Genomic DNA, 18,502 nt, shown 5'->3' on the forward strand with positions numbered 1-18,502 from the left:
TTGCAGATGTAGCAAAATGCTTGTGTAAGAAATATTATTTGAGCTAAACATACAAATAAAACACGAACAAATACAACCTTTTCCTTAAAGTATAACTTTTGGAAAGTTCAACTGTTACTGTCCCCATTACAAAAATACTTAAATACATGTAATTTTGTCCTTGAAACGTGTGATTGAAATATTGTAGAATTCCATCAATTCCGTTAATTCCTATGGATAACTACTTCTCATTTGCCGTGCATATAAGACATCGGTGTCAGAAGTGCGATGGCGCCTGTGAGACCATCAGAGAGGCATGCACATGTAGAATTAAATAGAACTATGACCATCCTAGAGTTCTATTGTCACGCGTCTTTGGTGACCCACATTTGACACTAGTGTAGCAAACGAGGACAAAGCCTATCTAAGCAAGTGGCATTCGTTGTAATACACTTTATTTGTAATGGTTAAGTCATGTATGACTTTCCATGATACACTTTTTATACAGTATTGGAAGCCTTTAATCTCTGTTTACAAAATCTCACAGGACAACACACATTTAAAAATGAGCAGTATATCCTTGGGTTTGAGATCCAGGAAAATAAAAACCACACAGGAAATCCAGAGACCAATGTGCTTGCCATTTCTAGTGGGTGGCGATGATACATGTTTTCTACTGGTAGAATTGCGAAAGAGTCACCATAGAAGAAGCAAACCGTTCACCCACCCCACGAAGAAGACCAACGAGGAAGTCTGATACAAGAAATAACTTTTGTTGCCAGCTAAACTTCAGGTAATTCAATACAAATGTATACGGAATGTGAAATGTAGAAAGACGAATTATTCAGTTAAATTTGAGAGAACATCGGTATGTGTTTTTCTTGAGAATTACGGTTTTGAAAAACTAGTCCCGTCCTCAGATTTGAGTTTTAGCCTTGTCATGAGCTAACGTTAGCTAGCTACTTAGCCTATGCTAACTAGTTAGCAAGTATCAGGACACAGCCAGACACTCATTTTATTTTATAACTAGCTAATGCTATAATTTAAAAGAGAACGTTAGATAATTTGCCTGGAAGCTACATGTTTTTTTAGATTATACGTTTCCATCCTATGAATTTCTTGTTGATAGTTAGCCAAACAACATTATTTGGTTGATTGTCCTCGTCTTGAAACTGCAGTTGAATTGTCCAGCTAGCTACACTGAACAAAATTATTTAAAAAACGCAACATGTAAAGTGTTGGTTTCAGGAGTTGAAATAGAAGATCCCTGAAATGTTCCATACGCACGTTTGCGTGGAGTTTTAACTCTCAGATTTTGCGCACACAGTTGTTTACATCCCTGTTAATGAGCATTTCTCCGTTGACAAGATAATCCATCCACTTGACAGGTTCGATTTTTTTTTAAATTTAACTAGGCAAGTCAGTTAAGAACAAATTCTAATTTTACAATTACGGCCTACCCTGGCCAAATCCCCCGTAACCCGGACGACGCTGGGCCAATTGTGCGCTACCTTATGGGACTCCCGATCACTGCCAGTTGTGATACAGCCTGGGATCGAACCTGGGTCTGTAGTGATGCCTCTAGCACTGCGATGCAGTGCCTTAGACTGCTCCACCACTCAGGATTTCACCACAGGTGTGGCATATCAAGAAGCTGATTAAACAGCATGATCATTACACAGGTGCGCCTTGTGCTGGGGACAATAAAAGGCCACTAAAATGTGCAGTTTTGTGTCACAACACAATGCCACAGATGTCTCAAGAGTTGAGGGAGTGTGCAATCAGCATGCTGACTACAGGAATGTCCACCAGAGCTGCTGCCAGAGAATTTAATGTTCAATTCTCTGCTATAACCAGCCTCCAACGTCGTTTTAGAGAATTTGGTAGGTACGTACAATCGACCTCACAACTACAGACCACGTGTAACTACATCCGCCCAAGACCTCCACATCTGGCTTCGTCACCTGCGGGATCGTCTGAGACCAGCCACCCCGACAGCTGATGAAACTGAGGAGTAATTATGTCTGTAATAAAGCCCCTTTGTGGGGGAAAAACTAATTCTGAATGGCTGGGCCTAGCTTCCCAGTGGATGGGCCTATGCCCACCCATGACTGCGCCCCCTTGCCCAGTCATATGAAATCCATAGATTAGGGCCTAATGAATTTATTTCAATTGACAGATTTCCTTTTATATGAACTGTTACTCAGTAAAATCGTTGCAATTGTTGCATGTTGTGTTTTTATTTATTTTTGTTCAGTATATAATCAAGTAATTACATAGCACATTTTCAATAGTAGTCCTATATCACGTGACACTGCAGAACAATACTATGTCGTTAATAGTCATTTTTAAGCATGCTTGTGCAACTGTCTGCTAGGTCAGGGAAGGAAAAATGTAAATAAAATCCCTTGTCTCCTCCCACTTCAGAAGTAAAACCAACCAGCCTACGTGTCTGTCAACAACCCCGAGGATCATCATGTCTTCAGGTGCCCTATTCCCCAGCCTGGTGTCAGGCTCCCGGGGCTCGTCCAGTAAATACCTGGTGGAGTTTCGTGCCGGTAAGATGACCATGAAGGGTAGCACAGTGACACCGGACAAACGTAAGGGCAGTGTGTACGTCCAACAGACGGACGACTCCCTCATCCACTTCTGCTGGAAGGACCGGGGGTCTGGAAACGTTGATGATGTGAGTGGATTGCTGGGTTTTGATCAAGTTGAATCAGATGGCGTAGAGTCTCTAGTCTGGTCCCAATTTTGGTTTGCTCAAAGATGGCAGCAATGGAGTTTGTAAAACTGTATGAACAGATTATTGTACCAGGCTATGATGTTTCTGGTAGCGAAACAGTATATAAACTGAAGAATATCTAACGATTTATATAATATTAACCCAGTAAAAAAAAAATTTTTTTAATGTGATGGTTTCCGGTAAGTTTTATAATATCCTTGCTTGGTGTTTTTGATTCCAGGACTTGATCATCTTCCCTGATGACTGTGAGTTCAAGAAGGTGAGCCAGTGTACTACTGGACGTGTGTTTGTGCTTAAGTTCAAGGCTGGATCCAAGAGGCTGTTCTTCTGGATGCAGGTGAGGGTTGAATTAACATATACACATAACATTTGAACATAATACCATTTATTTTGACATGGAACTATAGCACACAGGGTTGGGATTAGTTAGCCTGGTGGTCCCAGGTCTGTTGGTACTGTCTTGCCAAATGTGTGACAATGACCATAGGAGTTTGCCAAGACAGCATAAATGGGTCTGGGACCAGTCAAGGAATTAATGGGATTATGTAAGACCCTTTCTTAAAGGCCCAAAGCAGCTGTTTTTTATATATTAATATGAAATGTTTTCTGGGGAACAATTCAGTATCTTACTGTAATAGATTTCCATTAAAAAGTGCAAAAAATATATATTAAAAATGAGCCAAATAACTATTTCTCAAGCAAGAACTGAAACTTAGCTGTTATTGGTAGAGAGATTTGGAATTCTTTTTGTTATTGGTAGAGAGATTTGGAACTCTTTTTGTTATTGGTAGAGAGATTTGGAACTCTTTTTGTTATTGGTAGAGAGATTTGGAACTCTTTTTGTTATTGGTAGAGAGATTTGGAACTCTTTTTGTTATTGGTAGAGAGATTTGGAACTCTTTTTGTTATTGGTAGAGAGATTTGGAACTCTTTTTGTTATTGGTAGAGAGATTTGGAACTCTTTTTGTTATTGGTAGAGAGATTTGGAACTCTTTTTGTTATTGGTAGAGAGATTTGGAACTCTTTTTGTTATTGGTAGAGAGATTTGGAACTCTTTTTGTTATTGGTAGAGAGATTTGGAACTCTTTTTGTTATTGGTCTGTTAACCAATTTTCTTACGTATGGTGATATCACCATGGAATGCTAAAACTCCCGCCCATGCAAACCTGTTGCTTTAGAACAGGGGTGTCAAACTCATTCCACGGAGGGCCTAGTGTCTGCAGGTTTTTGGTTTTTCCTTTCAATAAAGCCCTAGACAACCAGGTGTGGGGAGTTCCTAACTAATTAGTGATGTTAATTCATCAATCAAGTACAAGGGAGGAGCGAAAACCCGCAGACACTCGGCCCTCCGTGGAATGAGTTTGACACCTGTGCTTTAGAAGGTCCAGTGTTGACACCGATCGTATGTTTTTACACTTTTACAGTGTTAGTTTCATCAGGTGTTTTAAAATATGCTATAAAACACAAGTTTAAAGTTTTTACATCACATGGCCTTTTATACTTTATTCGTTCTTTATAATGTTATCCATTTCTCTTGTCACCAAGAGCCAATACTTTTGATATTGATCTCTATTCCTGTGATCACCAGGAGCCTAAATCAGACAAGGATGAGGAGTATTGCCGTAAGGTGAATGAGTACCTGAACAACCCTCCCATGCCTGGAGCACTGGGCAGTGGAGGCAGTAGCAGCCACGAGCTGTCTGCTCTAGGAGGTAGGACACACACAGACCACTCAACATTCATAACAATTTATTTGAATTGTTTTGTCTCTAAGTTCAGAATTGTTATTATTTTCTTCCCCCTCCCCCAGGTGAGGGTGGCCTGCAAAGCCTCCTGGGTAACATGAGCCATACACAGCTGATGCAGCTGATTGGACCAACTGGTCTGGGAGGACTTGGTGGTCTAGGGGCCCTAGCAGGACCAGGTCTGGCCAGTCTGTTAGGCAGTGGAGGCCCTGCTACCAGCTCCTCATCCTCCAGGTAAGGGGCCCTAGCAGGGGAGAAGGGGAGGGCGTAGGGGAGGGCGTGTGATATGACTTTTACAGCTGTGCTGTGGTCGAGGCAGAGCAGAGTACCCTAGATCAGCGCAGCCATGCTAAAGAAGCTGGTCCTTCGTTCCTTTGGCTCTGTAGCCAGCCAAGCCTGCTGTTCCTTTGGCTCTGTAGCCAGCCAAGCCTGCTGTTCCTTTGGCTCTGTAGCCAGCCAAGCCTGCTGTTCCTTTGGCTCTGTAGCCAGCCAAGCCTGCTGTTCCTTTGGCTCCGTAGCCAGCCAAGCCTGCTGTTCCTTTGGCTCTGTAGCCAGCCAAGCCTGCTGTTCCTTTGGCTCTGTAGCCAGCCAAGCCTGCTGTTCCTTTGGCTCCGTAGCCAGCCAAGCCTGCTGTTCCTTTGGCTCCGTAGCCAGCCAAGCCTGCTGTTCCTTTGGCTCTGTAGCCAGCCAAGCCTGCTGTTCCTTTGGCTCCGTAGCCAGCCAAGCCTGCTGTTCCTTTGGCTCTGTAGCCAGCCAAGCCTGCTGTTCCTTTGGCTCTGTAGCCAGCCAAGCCTGCTGTTCCTTTGGCTCCGTAGCCAGCCAAGCCTGCTGTTCCTTTGGCTCCGTAGCCAGCCAAGCCTGCTGTTCCTTTGGCTCCGTAGCCAGCCAAGCCTGCTGTTCCTTTGGCTCCGTAGCCAGCCAAGCCTGCTGTTCCTTTGGCTCCGTAGCCAGCCAAGCCTGCTGTTCCTTTGGCTCCGTAGCCAGCCAAGCCTGCTGTTCCTTTGGCTCCGTAGCCAGCCAAGCCTGCTGTTCCTTTGGCTCCGTAGCCAGCCAAGCCTGCTGTTCCTTTGGCTCCGTAGCCAGCCAAGCCTGCTGTTCCTTTGGCTCCGTAGCCAGCCAAGCCTGCTGTTCCTTTGGCTCCGTAGCCAGCCAAGCCTGCTGTTCCTTTGGCTCCGCAGCCAGCCAAGCCTGCTGTTCCTTTGGCTCCGTAGCCAGCCAAGCCTGCTGTTCCTTTGGCTCCGTAGCCAGCCAAGCCTGCTGTTCCTTTGGCTCCGTAGCCAGCCAAGCCTGCTGTTCCTTTGGCTCCGTAGCCAGCCAAGCCTGCTGTTCCTTTGGCTCCGTAGCCAGCCAAGCCTGCTGTTCCTTTGGCTCCGTAGCCAGCCAAGCCTGCTGTTCCTTTGGCTCCGTAGCCAGCCAAGCCTGCTGTTCCTTTGGCTCCGTAGCCAGCCAAGCCTGCTGTTCCTTTGGCTCTGTAGCCAGCCAAGCCTGCTGTTCCTTTGGCTCTGTAGCCAGCCAAGCCTGCTGTTCCTTTGGCTCCGTAGCCAGCCAAGCCTGCTGTTCCTTTGGCTCCGTAGCCAGCCAAGCCTGCTGTTCCTTTGGCTCCGTAGCCAGCCAAGCCTGCTGTTCCTTTGGCTCTGTAGCCAGCCAAGCCTGCTGTTCCTTTGGCTCCGTAGCCAGCCAAGCCTGCTGTTCCTTTGGCTCCGTAGCCAGCCAAGCCTGCTGTTCCTTTGGCTCCGTAGCCAGCCAAGCCTGCTGGTCCTTCGTTTCTTTGCCTCCGTAGCCAGCCAACTACACAGCTAAAACAATAATGTCAGACAAGCTGCATGAAATACATTTTTTTACCTGTTATTCTATTGACATTGTTCATGGATATACACAAAAACCATCTGCTGAGGCGTGATTTTACCTGTCTGGTCCTAACTGTCTGGTCCTAACTGTCTCGTCCTAACACGTTAATTCTCTGTGGGCCGGTGGAGATCGCAACATTGTTTCAATTTTAAAATGCGAAGGTCAGAGAGCTAGACCGTATTGTTTATTCAAATCAAAGGTCAGAGAGGTAGACCTCCCGAGTGGTGCAGTGGTCTAAGGCATCGCAGTGCTAGCTGTGTCACTAGAAATCCTGGTTTGGTTCCAGGCTCTGTCGCAGCCAGCCGGGAGACCCATGGGGCGGCGTACAATTGGCCCAGCGTCGTCCGGGTTAGGGGAGGGTTTGGTCGACAAGGATGTCCTTGTCCCATCGCACACTAGCGACTCCTGTGGCGGGCCGGGAGCAGCGCACGCTGACACGGTCACCAGGTGTACTGTGTTTCCTCCGACACATTGGTGCGGCTGGCTTCCGGGTTAAGTGGGCGTTGTGTTAAGAAGCAAGAAGAGGCTCTCGACCTTTGCTTCTCCCGAGTCCGTACGGGAGTTGCAGCGATGAGCTAAAATCTGTAACTACCAATTTGGATACCAAGAAATTCGGGAGAAAAGGGGATAAAAAAAAAAATCAGAGGTTAATTTATTCAAATCCCCACTGCAAACCGAGTGCTAGGCTAGAAGCAAGGGGAAATGATGTCCAGATGCTTTTTTTACAGTGGAGGTCGACTTAATTAATTGTCTGGCTGGGCTGATGAGACAGTGGATGATGATGATTTATCCGATAGGCTACTTTGTTTACGGTTCAAATTATTATTTTTTTGCATCAAAGGCCTTCCCGTTCTAAACGGATTGTTAAGCACCGCTTAGAATGTGTTTCAACCAATCACAATGCTCGTTTTGACCAACCCGTTTTATAGAATAGCTAATAGCAACGCCAGTATTGTTAGTTTGATTCCCGGAGGCTACCCATGCGTGAAATGTATGCACACATTGACTGTAAGTCGTTTTTGGATTAGAGCATCTGTTAAATGGCATGTTATATTAGCCAATTGGTGTTTTTCCTCAGACTGGTTTGACAGTTTAATGTACCAAATGTCCTTTCTGTATAGACTGTTAAGGTATTAGAATTTTGTACGGTGTATATATATATTTTTTAGCTTAGACTATTTACATAGATACAAGCTATGCTACGATCTACAGTACGCATCATTATAATTCCTCCGCTCTTCCCACCACAGCTCCCGTAGTCAGTCTGCGGCCGTCACCCCGTCCTCCGCTTCCTCCACCACCAGGATCAGTTCGACCGTGGCCCCCACCACTCCAGTTACCCCTGCTGCCACCACCGCTGCCTCCCCCACTGTCACCCCCACCACTCCTGCCGGTACTGTTATTACCATTATCTACTGTCTATAGTATTGCACCCTACTGGTTTACTGTTATCACCATTTCTACTTTTATATTTTATTGTCCCGTTTACACGCCTCTGTATGTCTGACTGACGCAATACAGCGGGGTGTAAACGGTGCAATACAATGTCAAAGTGTGTGTGTGTGTGTATATATATATTTAGTTACACACATTACATGACCCAAAGTATGTTTTACACCTGCACGTCCAACATCTCATTCCAAAATCATGGGCATTAATAAGGAGTTGGTTCCCCCCTTTGCTGCTATAACAGCCTCCACTCTTCTGGGAAGGCTTTCCACTAGATGTTGGAACATTGCTGCTATAACAGCCTCCACTCTTCTGGGAAGGCTTTCCACTAGATGTTGGAACATTGCTGCTATAACAGCCTCCACTCTTCTGGGAAGGCTTTCCACTAGATGTTGGAACATTGCTGCTATAACAGCCTCCACTCTTCTGGGAAGGCTTTCCACTAGATGTTGGAACATTGCTGCTATAACAGCCTCCACTCTTCTGGGAAGGCTTTCCACTAGATGTTGGAACATTGCTGTGGGGACTTGCTTCCATTCAGCCAAAATGAGCATTAGTGAGGTCGGGCACTGGATGTTGGGCGATTAGGCCTGGCTCACAGTCGGCGTTCCAATTCATCCCAAAGGCGTTGAGGTCAGGGCTCTGTGCCAGTCAAGTTCTTCCACACCGATCTAGACGGATCATTTCTGTATGGACTTCGCTTTGTTAATGGGGGCATTGTCATGCTGAAACAGGAAAGGGACTTCCCCAAACTGTTGCCACAAAGTTGGAAGCACAGAATCGTCTAGAATGTAATTGTATGCTGTAGCGTTAAGATTTCCCTTCACTGGAACTAAGGGGCCCGAACCATTATAAACAGCCCTGAACCATTATTCCTCCTCCACCAAACTTTACAGTTGGCACTATGCATTTTGGCAGGTAGCGTTCTCCTGACATCTGCCAAGCGTGTTTCATCACTCTAGAGAACGTGTTTCCACTGCTCCAGAGTCCAATAGCGGCGAGCTTTACACCACTCCTGGCATTGCAAAAGGTGTTGTTAGGCTTGTGTGCGGCTGCTTGGCCATAGAAACCCATTTCATGAAGCTCCCGACAAACAGTTCTTGTGCTGACGTTGCTTCCAGAGGCAGTTTGTAACTCGGTAGTGAGTGTTGCAACTGAGGGACAGACGATTTTTACACGCTTCAGCACTCGGCGGTCCTGTTCTGTGAGCTTGTGTGGTCTACCACTTCGAGGCTGAGCCGTTGTTGCTCCAGGACGTTTCCACTTTACAAAGACAGAACTTACAGTTGACCGGGGGCAGCTCTAGCAGGGCAGAAATTTGACGAACTGACTTGTTGGAAAGGTGGCATCCTATGACGGTGCCACGTTGAAAGTTACTGAGCTCTTCAGTACGGCCCATTCTACTGCCAATGTTTGTCTATGGAGATTGCAGGGCTGTGTGCTTGATTTAATACACCTGTCAACAACGGGTGTGGCTGAAATAGCCGAATCCACTAATTTGAAGGGGTGTCCACATACTTACTTACTTACTTTATTGTCCCCATGGGGAAATTTTGTTGCAGTGTCATGTACACATTTAAAGTGGCGTTAAATACAAAACAAGATTGACGGGAAAAAAAAAAAAACTTTCAATAACAGTCACGCACCAATAAAAAAATAATAATAGTAAGAAATAAGAAATAAAACATTTAAAACAAAGACTAGCCTGCTGGCCTTACGGGGTCAATGGGAACATTTGCCCGAGCTATTTAAGAGGGATATCACACCTGGCACAAATGATTGTCTCGTTCTATTTTTCCTGCTGAGGGGTGTCCTATACCTGCGCCCAGAGGGGAGTAATTCAAAGTCCAGGTACAGGGGGCGACTTGGGTCTAAAATGATTTTGTGAGCCTTACGGAGGGCCCTGACCTTAAATATCTCATCCAGGCCTGTCTGTTTGACTCCAAGTACCTTACTTGCTGTGGTAATAATCCTTCTCAGCATGTTTCTCTGACTGACAGTGGCATTGCCAAACCAACAAACAATACAAAAAGTTAAAATACTCTCAATAAAGGATTTATAAAACAGAGTCAATATAGTACAGTCTATATTAAAAGAACCCAACTTTTTTAGAAAGTACAGTCTCTGTTTGCTCTTTTTGTAGATCAGGTCTGTACATTTACTCCACTGAAGCTTACTGTCCAAAAAGACACCCAGATATTTATATTCCTCTACAATCTCTATGTTCTGACCTCTGATAGATGTTGCAGAGGTAGGTGTTGTACGCTTCCTGAAGTCTATGCACATCTCTTTGGTCTTGTTAGTATTGAGGACCGAGTGTGATTCCTCACACCACTCTACAAAGTCATCTAGGACTGGGCCATGATGTTCCTCGTCATCATGCAACAGGCTGATCAAGGCAGTGTCATCAGCGAACTTAACGAGGTGTCTGTCAGTATGGGAACTAGTACAACTATTAGTGTACAAGATGTACAGAAGTGGGGACAAAACACATCCCTGAGGAGAGCCTGTGTTGGTGGTGGAGTGGGGACAAAACACATCCCTTAGGAGAGTCTGTGTTGGTGGTGGAGTGGGGACAAAACACATCCCTGAGGAGAGCCTGTGTTGGTGGTGGAGTGGGGACGAAACACATCCCTGAGGAGAGCCTGTGTTGGTGGTGGAGTGGGGACAAAACACATCCCTGAGGAGAGCCTGTGTTGGTGGTGGAGTGGGGACAAAACACATCCCTGAGGAGAGCCTGTGTTGGTGGTGGAGTGGGGACAAAACACATCCCTGAGGAGAGTCTGTGTTGGTGGTGGAGTGGGGACAAAACACATCCCTGAGGAGAGCCTGTGTTGGTGGTGGAGTGGGGACAAAACACATCCCTGAGGAGAGCCTGTGTTGGTGGTGGAGTGGGGACAAAACACATCCCTGAGGAGAGTCTGTGTTGGTGGTGGAGTGGGGACAAAACACATCCCTGAGGAGAGTCTGTGTTGGTGGTGGAGTGGGGACAAAACACATCCCTGAGGAGAGCCTGTGTTGGAGTGGGGACAAAACACATCCCTGAGGAGAGCCTGTGTTGGTGGTGCATATGTCCGACACATGGGGACCTATTTTGACTCGCTGTGAGCGTTGGCTCAGGAAGTCCAACAGCCACAAAACCAGCCCCCCATCTAAGGAAAAGTCCCGAATGAGTCTCTGTGCCAGAATGTAGGGCTGGATTGTGTTGAAGGCAGAAGAAAAGTCAACAAACAGAACCCTGACATGGGATTTGGCACCCTGTAGATGTCTCTAGACCATGTTAAGGAGGGTAAGAATGGCATCATCAACTCCTCTGCTGGTCTGATAGGCAAACTGAAATGGGTCGAGGAGCTTCTGGGTGACACTGAGAATATGACTTTTCACAATTTTCTCAAGGCATTTCATAACTAAGGATGTCAAAGCGACAGGGCGATAGTCATTCAGCACAGAGGGATTCGATACTTTAGGAATTGGTATAATTATTGATTTTTTTTCCACAATACTGGAACGTGTTGCTGGTTGAGTGAGGATTGGAAAATGTCTGTAAAAACACCAGCCAGTTGTTCAGCACAGTGCTTTAACACATGTCCACTTATTTTGTCTGGGCCTGGGCTTTTGTATGTGTTACATCCCCTGAACAACTTTAGGACATCAGACTGTTGAACAACAACTCTCTCAAACATTTGTAATGATGCTTCCATTTGTTTTACCTCCGACACGAAGTTGTCTGATTTCAAATCTTGAGAAGAAAACATTCAGTTCATTAGCCATGTTCTGGCCCTCATATCCCCCAAGGTCAGCACTGGTTTTTCCCCTGCCTATATGGGGGGGCGCTAGCCATGGATTTAATCCCTTGCCAGGCCACCCTTGCGTTGCCTGAGGAGAGGGTCCTCTCCACCCTTTGCTTGTATGCCTCCTTGTCCACCAGTATCTGTCTTTTTATCTCACGTTGTACATCTCTTAAAGCCTGTCTATCACCCCCAGCATAAACTGCCTTCTTCCTATCAAGTAGGGATTTTAGATGTTTTGATACCCAAGGCTTGTTGTTAGGGAAGATTTTACAGGTCTTAGTAGGCACAACTGACTCAACACAGAAGTTTACATAGTCTGAAATAACCTCTGTGAGTTCATCCAGATCAGAGCTGCTGTCCTCAAATACCTCCCACATTGTACAGTCAAAACACCCCTGGAGACAAGTGATACTGTTGTCATTCCAGATCTGGACAGTTTTAACTGTGGGTTTCTCCCTCTCCAGGAGGCGACAGTAAGTTGGCCTGAGGTAGACCACATTGTGGTCTGATGTCCCCAGAGGAGGTCTGGTGGTGGCAGAGAACGCCTTTGGTATTGTCCCATAGCACAAATCAAGAGTCCTATTTTTCCTAGTGTGACATTTCACATACTGATGGTATGTGCGCAAGACTTTGCGCAAGGTACAGTTGTTAAAATCCCCTAAAATAAATTTGGGTGCGTCGGGGGAGATGGATTCCAGTTTCTGTGACAGATTATAAATAATCTCTGATTCCTTTGTTATATTAGCTTTTGGTTGAATGTACACAATGGTAACAAACAATTGGGGGAACTCACGGGGCAGATAGTAAGGTCGCAGTGACACAGAAAGCAGGTCAATGTCGGGGGTACAGAGTCGCTCTCTTACCAGGATCGATTTACACCACTGGTCCCTGACAAGCAGGCAGACGCCCCCGCCGTGAAGTTTCCCTGTGACTGTCAGATCGCGGTCCGCTCTGACCAGGGTGAAGCCGGCCGGCTCCACTTCTCTGTCCGGGACTCTGTCATCCAGCCAAGTCTCAGTAAATGCCAGCAAACAGGCCTCCCGATATTCGTGTTGGAAGCGCAGATTTGCTGACAACTCATCCTCTTTCCCCCTCAGTGACCTGGGCATTAATCAGCAAGGTGGTGCGTAAGGGAAGTTTGTTCTTAATTTTTTTAAGTCGTTGTCTGATTCCCCCCGCGTTTTCCACGTTTGCATTTGGGTTTGTAATCCACTCGCAGACAATCAGGTATTAGATGGGCCATTGGGATATCCATGGCGTTCGTAATTGAGTTGCATTGTAGTAAAAACTCCCTGCTGTATTGGATTCCACTGCCAGCAGCGTTTTCATTATTTAGTCCGTTCGTAGCGGGTATGTACACGATCAACAAGATCAGTCCAACACCCCACCACTGGAAATCCATGGTTGGCAGGATGTTTGTAAACTAAGTGTACAAATTAAAAACAAAAAATAACGCCACACCAAACGTCACACACACTGCAGGTCGCAACAGCCCCTTCACCTGATTAGTGATTAGGTACTTTTGTGTGTGTGTATATGTACACGTGTGTGTGTGTGTGTGTGTGTGTGTGTGTGTGTGTGTATATATATGTATGAATTGTGTGTGCACACACACACTTTGTTAGTTTATTGAATATGTAGAAAGAGGGGGGAAGATGGAGAGTTTGTGTTAAAGGGCATTTGTCTGGGTTAGGGTTAACATAGCTTGTGTCAAAGGGCAGTTGTTAGGGTTAACCTGCCGACACTGTAGACATTTGTGCCTGCGGTTTAGACACCTTAGAAACACCCTAGGCCACGTCCTGTCTGTGACGAAGAAAACGTTGATTTGTTGCAGCCCAGACCCCCGTAGTGCCCGCAGCCGTCGGCTCCCCCACCCAACCCATCCAGCTCAGCGACCTGCAGAGCATCCTGGCCACTATGAACGTACCGGCCATGTCGGCTGCCGTCGCCGTACAGGGAGGTGACGGTAAGCAGACGACTGCAATGAAAATTGATGGGTAGAAGTTGTATACATTTTACAGATATATTTTTTTTAAGTGGCTTTGTTTTTCACTTTTTGACAATTAGCTTGTTTTTAGATGGCTAAATAGGCATGATTTTTTTTTTTTTTTTAAGAGTGTAGTTGAATAATGAACTGTAGGCAATACATGACTAAATTTCATGTGGACATTTTGAACTTTTCTTCATATGAGTAGACCGTAACACATCTGACATTGTGTTGTCTTTATGAAGTAACAAGTGTATGTTTTATCATTGTGTTGACCCTCTCCTCTCAGTGGACCTGGTCAGCGTGTGTACCCCAGAGATCATGGCTCCTATCCTGTCTAACTCTGAGGTACAGCAGAGGCTCCTACCCTACCTGCCCTCGGGAGAGTCTCTACCTCAGAGTGCAGAGGAGATCCAGAACACACTCACCTCACCACAGTTCCAACAGGTTAAGGATTTCTTTTTTAAAAACCGCAGTCACATCTCCTAGTTTTTATAGAGAAACATTTGATCGGTATGACTGACAAAGGACTTCCTCGACATTCTCTTTAAATGCTGAACTCCTTTCTCTCTCTGTGTCTCTTCCCAGGCGATGAGTATGTTTAGCAGTGCCTTGGCATCAGGGCAGCTCGGACCTCTCATGAACCAGTTTGGTCTGCCCGCAGCGGCTGTTGATGCAGCTAACAAAGGAGGTGACCCCCACCCCCACACACATCATAATTTACACATCCTCACACAAGCAGTAAGCACACGTGGCAAAAGGGGGGCAGCAGTTGCCTTGAAGTTAGAGACAGGCCTGTAACCAGAGGTTGGCATCAATATACCATCTGCTGCCTACTGCTGTGCCCTTGAGCAAAGCACTGATACCCCACTTTGTGTTTTAGATGTGGAAGCGTTTGCCAAAGCCATGGAAGGGACCGACAAGGATAAAGACAAGAAGGAGGATGATGAGGACATGAGCCTGGATTAGAAGATCTTGAGTCCTGTCCTCGTTTTGTGTTACTTACTGCAGGAACACCGCTCGTCTGGAGTGTTGCCTAAACAAATATTCTGCATTTCTCAGATGCATCTTTACAGAAAATACACGTGCCAACGAATCAATCGTCTTTAAATAGCTTGTGTAGTCAATGCATTGACATTTAACATTAAATTAGTAAAATTACCAATGTCTTTCTCTTTTTTAATTATAAGCAAATAATTGAGCACAAAAAAAAAAAATACAAAGAAGTTGACCCATGCCCATTTTTGTATCAGATAAGACTTTATTTAAAAAATGTATTTAGCATATCTATTATTCTTAGGGGGAATCAGTTTATGTTATCTGAGTGAGATATTTAAGCACTAAGGCACCTCCGGGGGGTTTGTGGTATATGGCCAATATACCACGGGTAAAGGGCTGTTCTTAGACACGACGCAACGAGGAGTGCCTGGATACAGCTCTTAGCCCGTAGTATATTGGTCGTATACCACAACCCCCCCCCCCCCCCCCCGAGGTGCCTTATTGCTATTATAAACTGGTTACCAACGTAATTATATCAGTACAAATTGTCATACCCTGGCTATCAGCCAATCAGCATTCAGGGCTCAAACCACCCAGTTTATAATCTTTAAACAGTAGTTGCTTTAAAGTTTTAAACTCTTGTGATATAATCCATACATTTTTTTCCCATTATACCAACTATATAAAATGTGCATTTATTCTATAGAATACAGTACATGTGATGTGGATCAACGTTAACACTGATTATAGTATTTAAATCTGGACTCCTTAATGGTGAAATTGACATGTTCGTTTGGGATGTACCAGAGTATTACTGAGGGCCGGTTTCCATAGACCTACATTAGTATTCTCAACATGAAAGCATTTTTTTTTTTTTTTTGAGCTATGATCAAGCTAAGTCGAATCAATGTATGTAAAGCAGAACCACAATTTTCTACTAAAGGAAATCTTTATATATATATATTTATTTTTAAGTACTTTCCAGAACTAGTTAGTCGAAGTGGATTCTATCCATGGCCAAACAACGATAAGCTTTTTAGTGGTCTGTATAAAATAAGTGCAGTTTTGTCCAGGTAAGTTTAGGGCTCGATTCAACCCGGATCACGGAAGTTATAGCGCGATTTGAAATTCAAGCGTTATTTCCGATTGAGCCGACATAATGCAGGAAAGATTGCCTTTAAATTGATGTCGCACTGTAGAGCGGATCTTCAGAGCTACGGATTGAATCGAGACCTTGAAATGTAGGTCTGTGAAAGCAGCCCAGAGCGATGTAGATTACTATTAACACACTAAAGACAACCGATTCAGCCATCTTATACTCTAGCCCAGGTACCAGTCTGTTTGTGTTATCATTCCACTACTTGTATGACACGAAGGATTTCAGACTTTACTCTAGCGCTAGCACGAAGTTATTTGCAAACCGGAAATCAAGACGTGGAAAAAATAAATACATTTAAATTAACTAATGCACGTCACCCACCACCAGTGATTTGTATGGTAGACTTCTTGTACGTGTTTATATTGATCCTTTTAGCAGTTGGTGACGAGTAGTAAGGGGCATCAGAGCACGGCTGCGTTCAACAGGCTAACAAAGTGGTTGGAATGTTCAGATAGAAATACAATATCTAGAACCGACATGCCTCTCTGATGTGTAGAATACAGTATCACGCCAGCTCTATTCATAACATTTCTGTCTGCAAAGCTCCACAACATTGTCCTACTGAACTTGCATTCAGAGGTGAAACGTATTTTTATTTTTTTAAAGATAGAACTGGCCTATTCTACAGTCGTGGCCAAAAGTTTTGAGAATTACACAAATATTAATGACCACAAAGTTTGCTGCTTCAGTGTCTTTAGATATTTTTGTTAGATGTTACTATGGAATACTGAAGTATAATTACAAGCATTTCATCAGTGTCAAAGGCTTTTATTGACAATTACATGAAGTTGATGCAAAGAGTCAATATTTGCAGTGTTGACCCTTCTTTTTCAGGACCTCTGCAATCCGCCCTGGCATGCTGTCAATTAACTTCTGGGCCACATCCTGACTGATTGCAGCCCATTCTTGCATAATCAATGCTTGGAGTTTGTCAGAATTTGTGGGGTTTTGTTTGTCCACCTGCCTCTTGAGGATTGACCACAAGTTCTTAATGGGATTAAGGTCTGGGGAGTTTCCTGGCCATGGACCCAAAATATCGATGTTTTGTTCCCCGAGCCACTTAGTTATCTCTTTTGCCTTATGGCAAGGTGCTCCATCATGTTGGAAAAGGCATTGTTCTTCACCAAACTGTTCCTGGATGGTTGGGAGAAGTTGCCCTCGGAGGATGTGTTGGTACCATTCTTTATTCATGGCTGTGTTCTTAGGCAAAATTGTGAGTGAGCCCACTCCCTTGGCTGAGAAGCAACCCCACACATGAATTGTCTCAGGATGCTTTACTGCTGCCATTCCTGAGCAAGCTCTGTACTGGTGGTGCCCCGATCCCACAGCTGAATCAACTTTAGGAGACGGTCCTGGCGCTTGCTGGACTTTCTTGGGTGTCCTTATGCCTTCTTCACAACAATTGAACCGCTCTCCTTGAAGTTCTTGATGATCCGATAAATGGTTCTTACTGGCAGCAATATCCTTGCCTGTGAAGCCCTTTTTGTGCAAAGCAATGATGACGGCACGTGTTTCCTTACAGGTAACCATGGTTGACAGAGGAAGAACAATGATTCCAAGCACCACCCTCTTTTTGAAGCTTCCAGTCTGTTATTCGAACTCAATCAGCATGACAGAGAGATCTCCAGCCTTGTCCTCGTCAACACTCACACCTGTGTTAACGAGAGAATCACTGACATGATGTCAGCTGGTCCTTTTGTGGCAGTACTGAAATGCAGTGGAAATGTTTTTTGGGGATTCCGTTCATTTGCATGGCAAAGAAGGACTTTGCAATTAATTGCAATTCATCTGATCACTCTTCATAACATAATTCTGGAGTATATGCAAATTGACATCATACAAAACTGAGGCAGCAGACTTGGTGAAAATTAATATTTGTGTCATTCTCAAAACTTTTGGCCACGACTGTACATGACAGACAATCATATTGGTTCTACATAGGTATTTATATCTGCACTTTCTGTAATGTTGTCCTTATGAACATGACCCAGAGCTAGCTGGCTGTAACGGAGCTAAAAGGGGCCTACATGGCTGGACAGCCCTGTGTGCCCACAGCTCCGTGTACTGACAGGGGTTTAGAAAGCACGGCTGGTCGCTGGTTCAGGACTGCTCTCCGTACACAACCATGGAAGGAGGGCAGGGCATCGGGGAGGCCCGGCACATCAACACCATCTAGGAGGAGAGAGAAGAAGACACACAGGAAATGCTGAGTTGCAATACAGAAAGATAATTTAAGATGGGTTTGTACGTGTGGCAAAAAACAGTCTCCATTTCACTTATCTGTATCCCGCAAGGTATTCAAAACCATTGTATCATTACCATAACTATTAAAATGTTTTACTTCTGAGATAAATGTTTGTCATGTTAGTCCGGACCCCAGTGAGCATTGAAGGTCCCCAAGAACACAGTGGCCTCCATCATTCTTAAATGGAAGAAGTTGTGAACCACCAAGACTCTTCCTAGAGCTGGTCGACCCCGGCCAAACTGAGCAATCGAGGGAGAAGGGCCTTGGTCAGAGAGGTGACCAAGAACCAGATGGTCACTCTGATAGAGTTTCAAAGTTCCTCTGTGGAGGATGGAGAACCTTCCAGAAGCTTCCATCTCTGCAGCACTCCACCAATCAGGCCTTTATGGTAGAGTGGCCAGATGGAAGCCACTCCTCAGTAAAAGGCACATGACATCCCGCTTAGAGTTTGCCAAAAGGCACCTAAAGACTCTCAGACCATGAGAAACAAGATTCTCTGGTCTGATGAAACCAAGAATGCCAAGAGTCATGTCTGGAGGAAACCTGGCACTATC

The 18,502-nt window shown here is 45.0% G+C and overlaps 2 protein-coding genes across 2 annotated transcripts in view; one reads left to right on the forward strand and one right to left on the reverse strand.

Moving 5' to 3' along the window:
- The first annotated feature begins 661 nt into the window (after positions 1-661).
- Positions 662-14,706, forward strand: adrm1 (ADRM1 26S proteasome ubiquitin receptor). The gene is made up of 10 exons (XM_055932719.1): positions 662-772; positions 2,407-2,665; positions 2,946-3,062; positions 4,314-4,437; positions 4,536-4,704; positions 7,569-7,711; positions 13,393-13,524; positions 13,835-13,992; positions 14,134-14,236; positions 14,429-14,706. Exons 2-10 carry the CDS (start codon positions 2,456-2,458, stop codon positions 14,512-14,514), a joined length of 1,242 nt encoding a protein of 413 aa, XP_055788694.1. The 5' UTR covers positions 662-772; positions 2,407-2,455; the 3' UTR covers positions 14,515-14,706.
- A 2,372-nt stretch (positions 14,707-17,078) lies between these two features.
- Positions 17,079-18,502, reverse strand: part of LOC129861510 (laminin subunit alpha-5-like) — a 155,113-nt gene continuing 153,689 nt past the window's right edge. Inside the window, exon 77 of the mRNA XM_055932887.1 lies at positions 17,079-17,875. Within this exon, the coding sequence (XP_055788862.1) occupies positions 17,727-17,875 (149 nt within the window). The 3' untranslated portion in view covers positions 17,079-17,726. The remainder of the gene's footprint in view (positions 17,876-18,502) is intronic.

This window comes from Salvelinus fontinalis, chromosome 8, assembly GCF_029448725.1.
Source record: "Salvelinus fontinalis isolate EN_2023a chromosome 8, ASM2944872v1, whole genome shotgun sequence".
Classification (NCBI taxonomy): Eukaryota; Metazoa; Chordata; class Actinopteri; order Salmoniformes; family Salmonidae; genus Salvelinus; species Salvelinus fontinalis.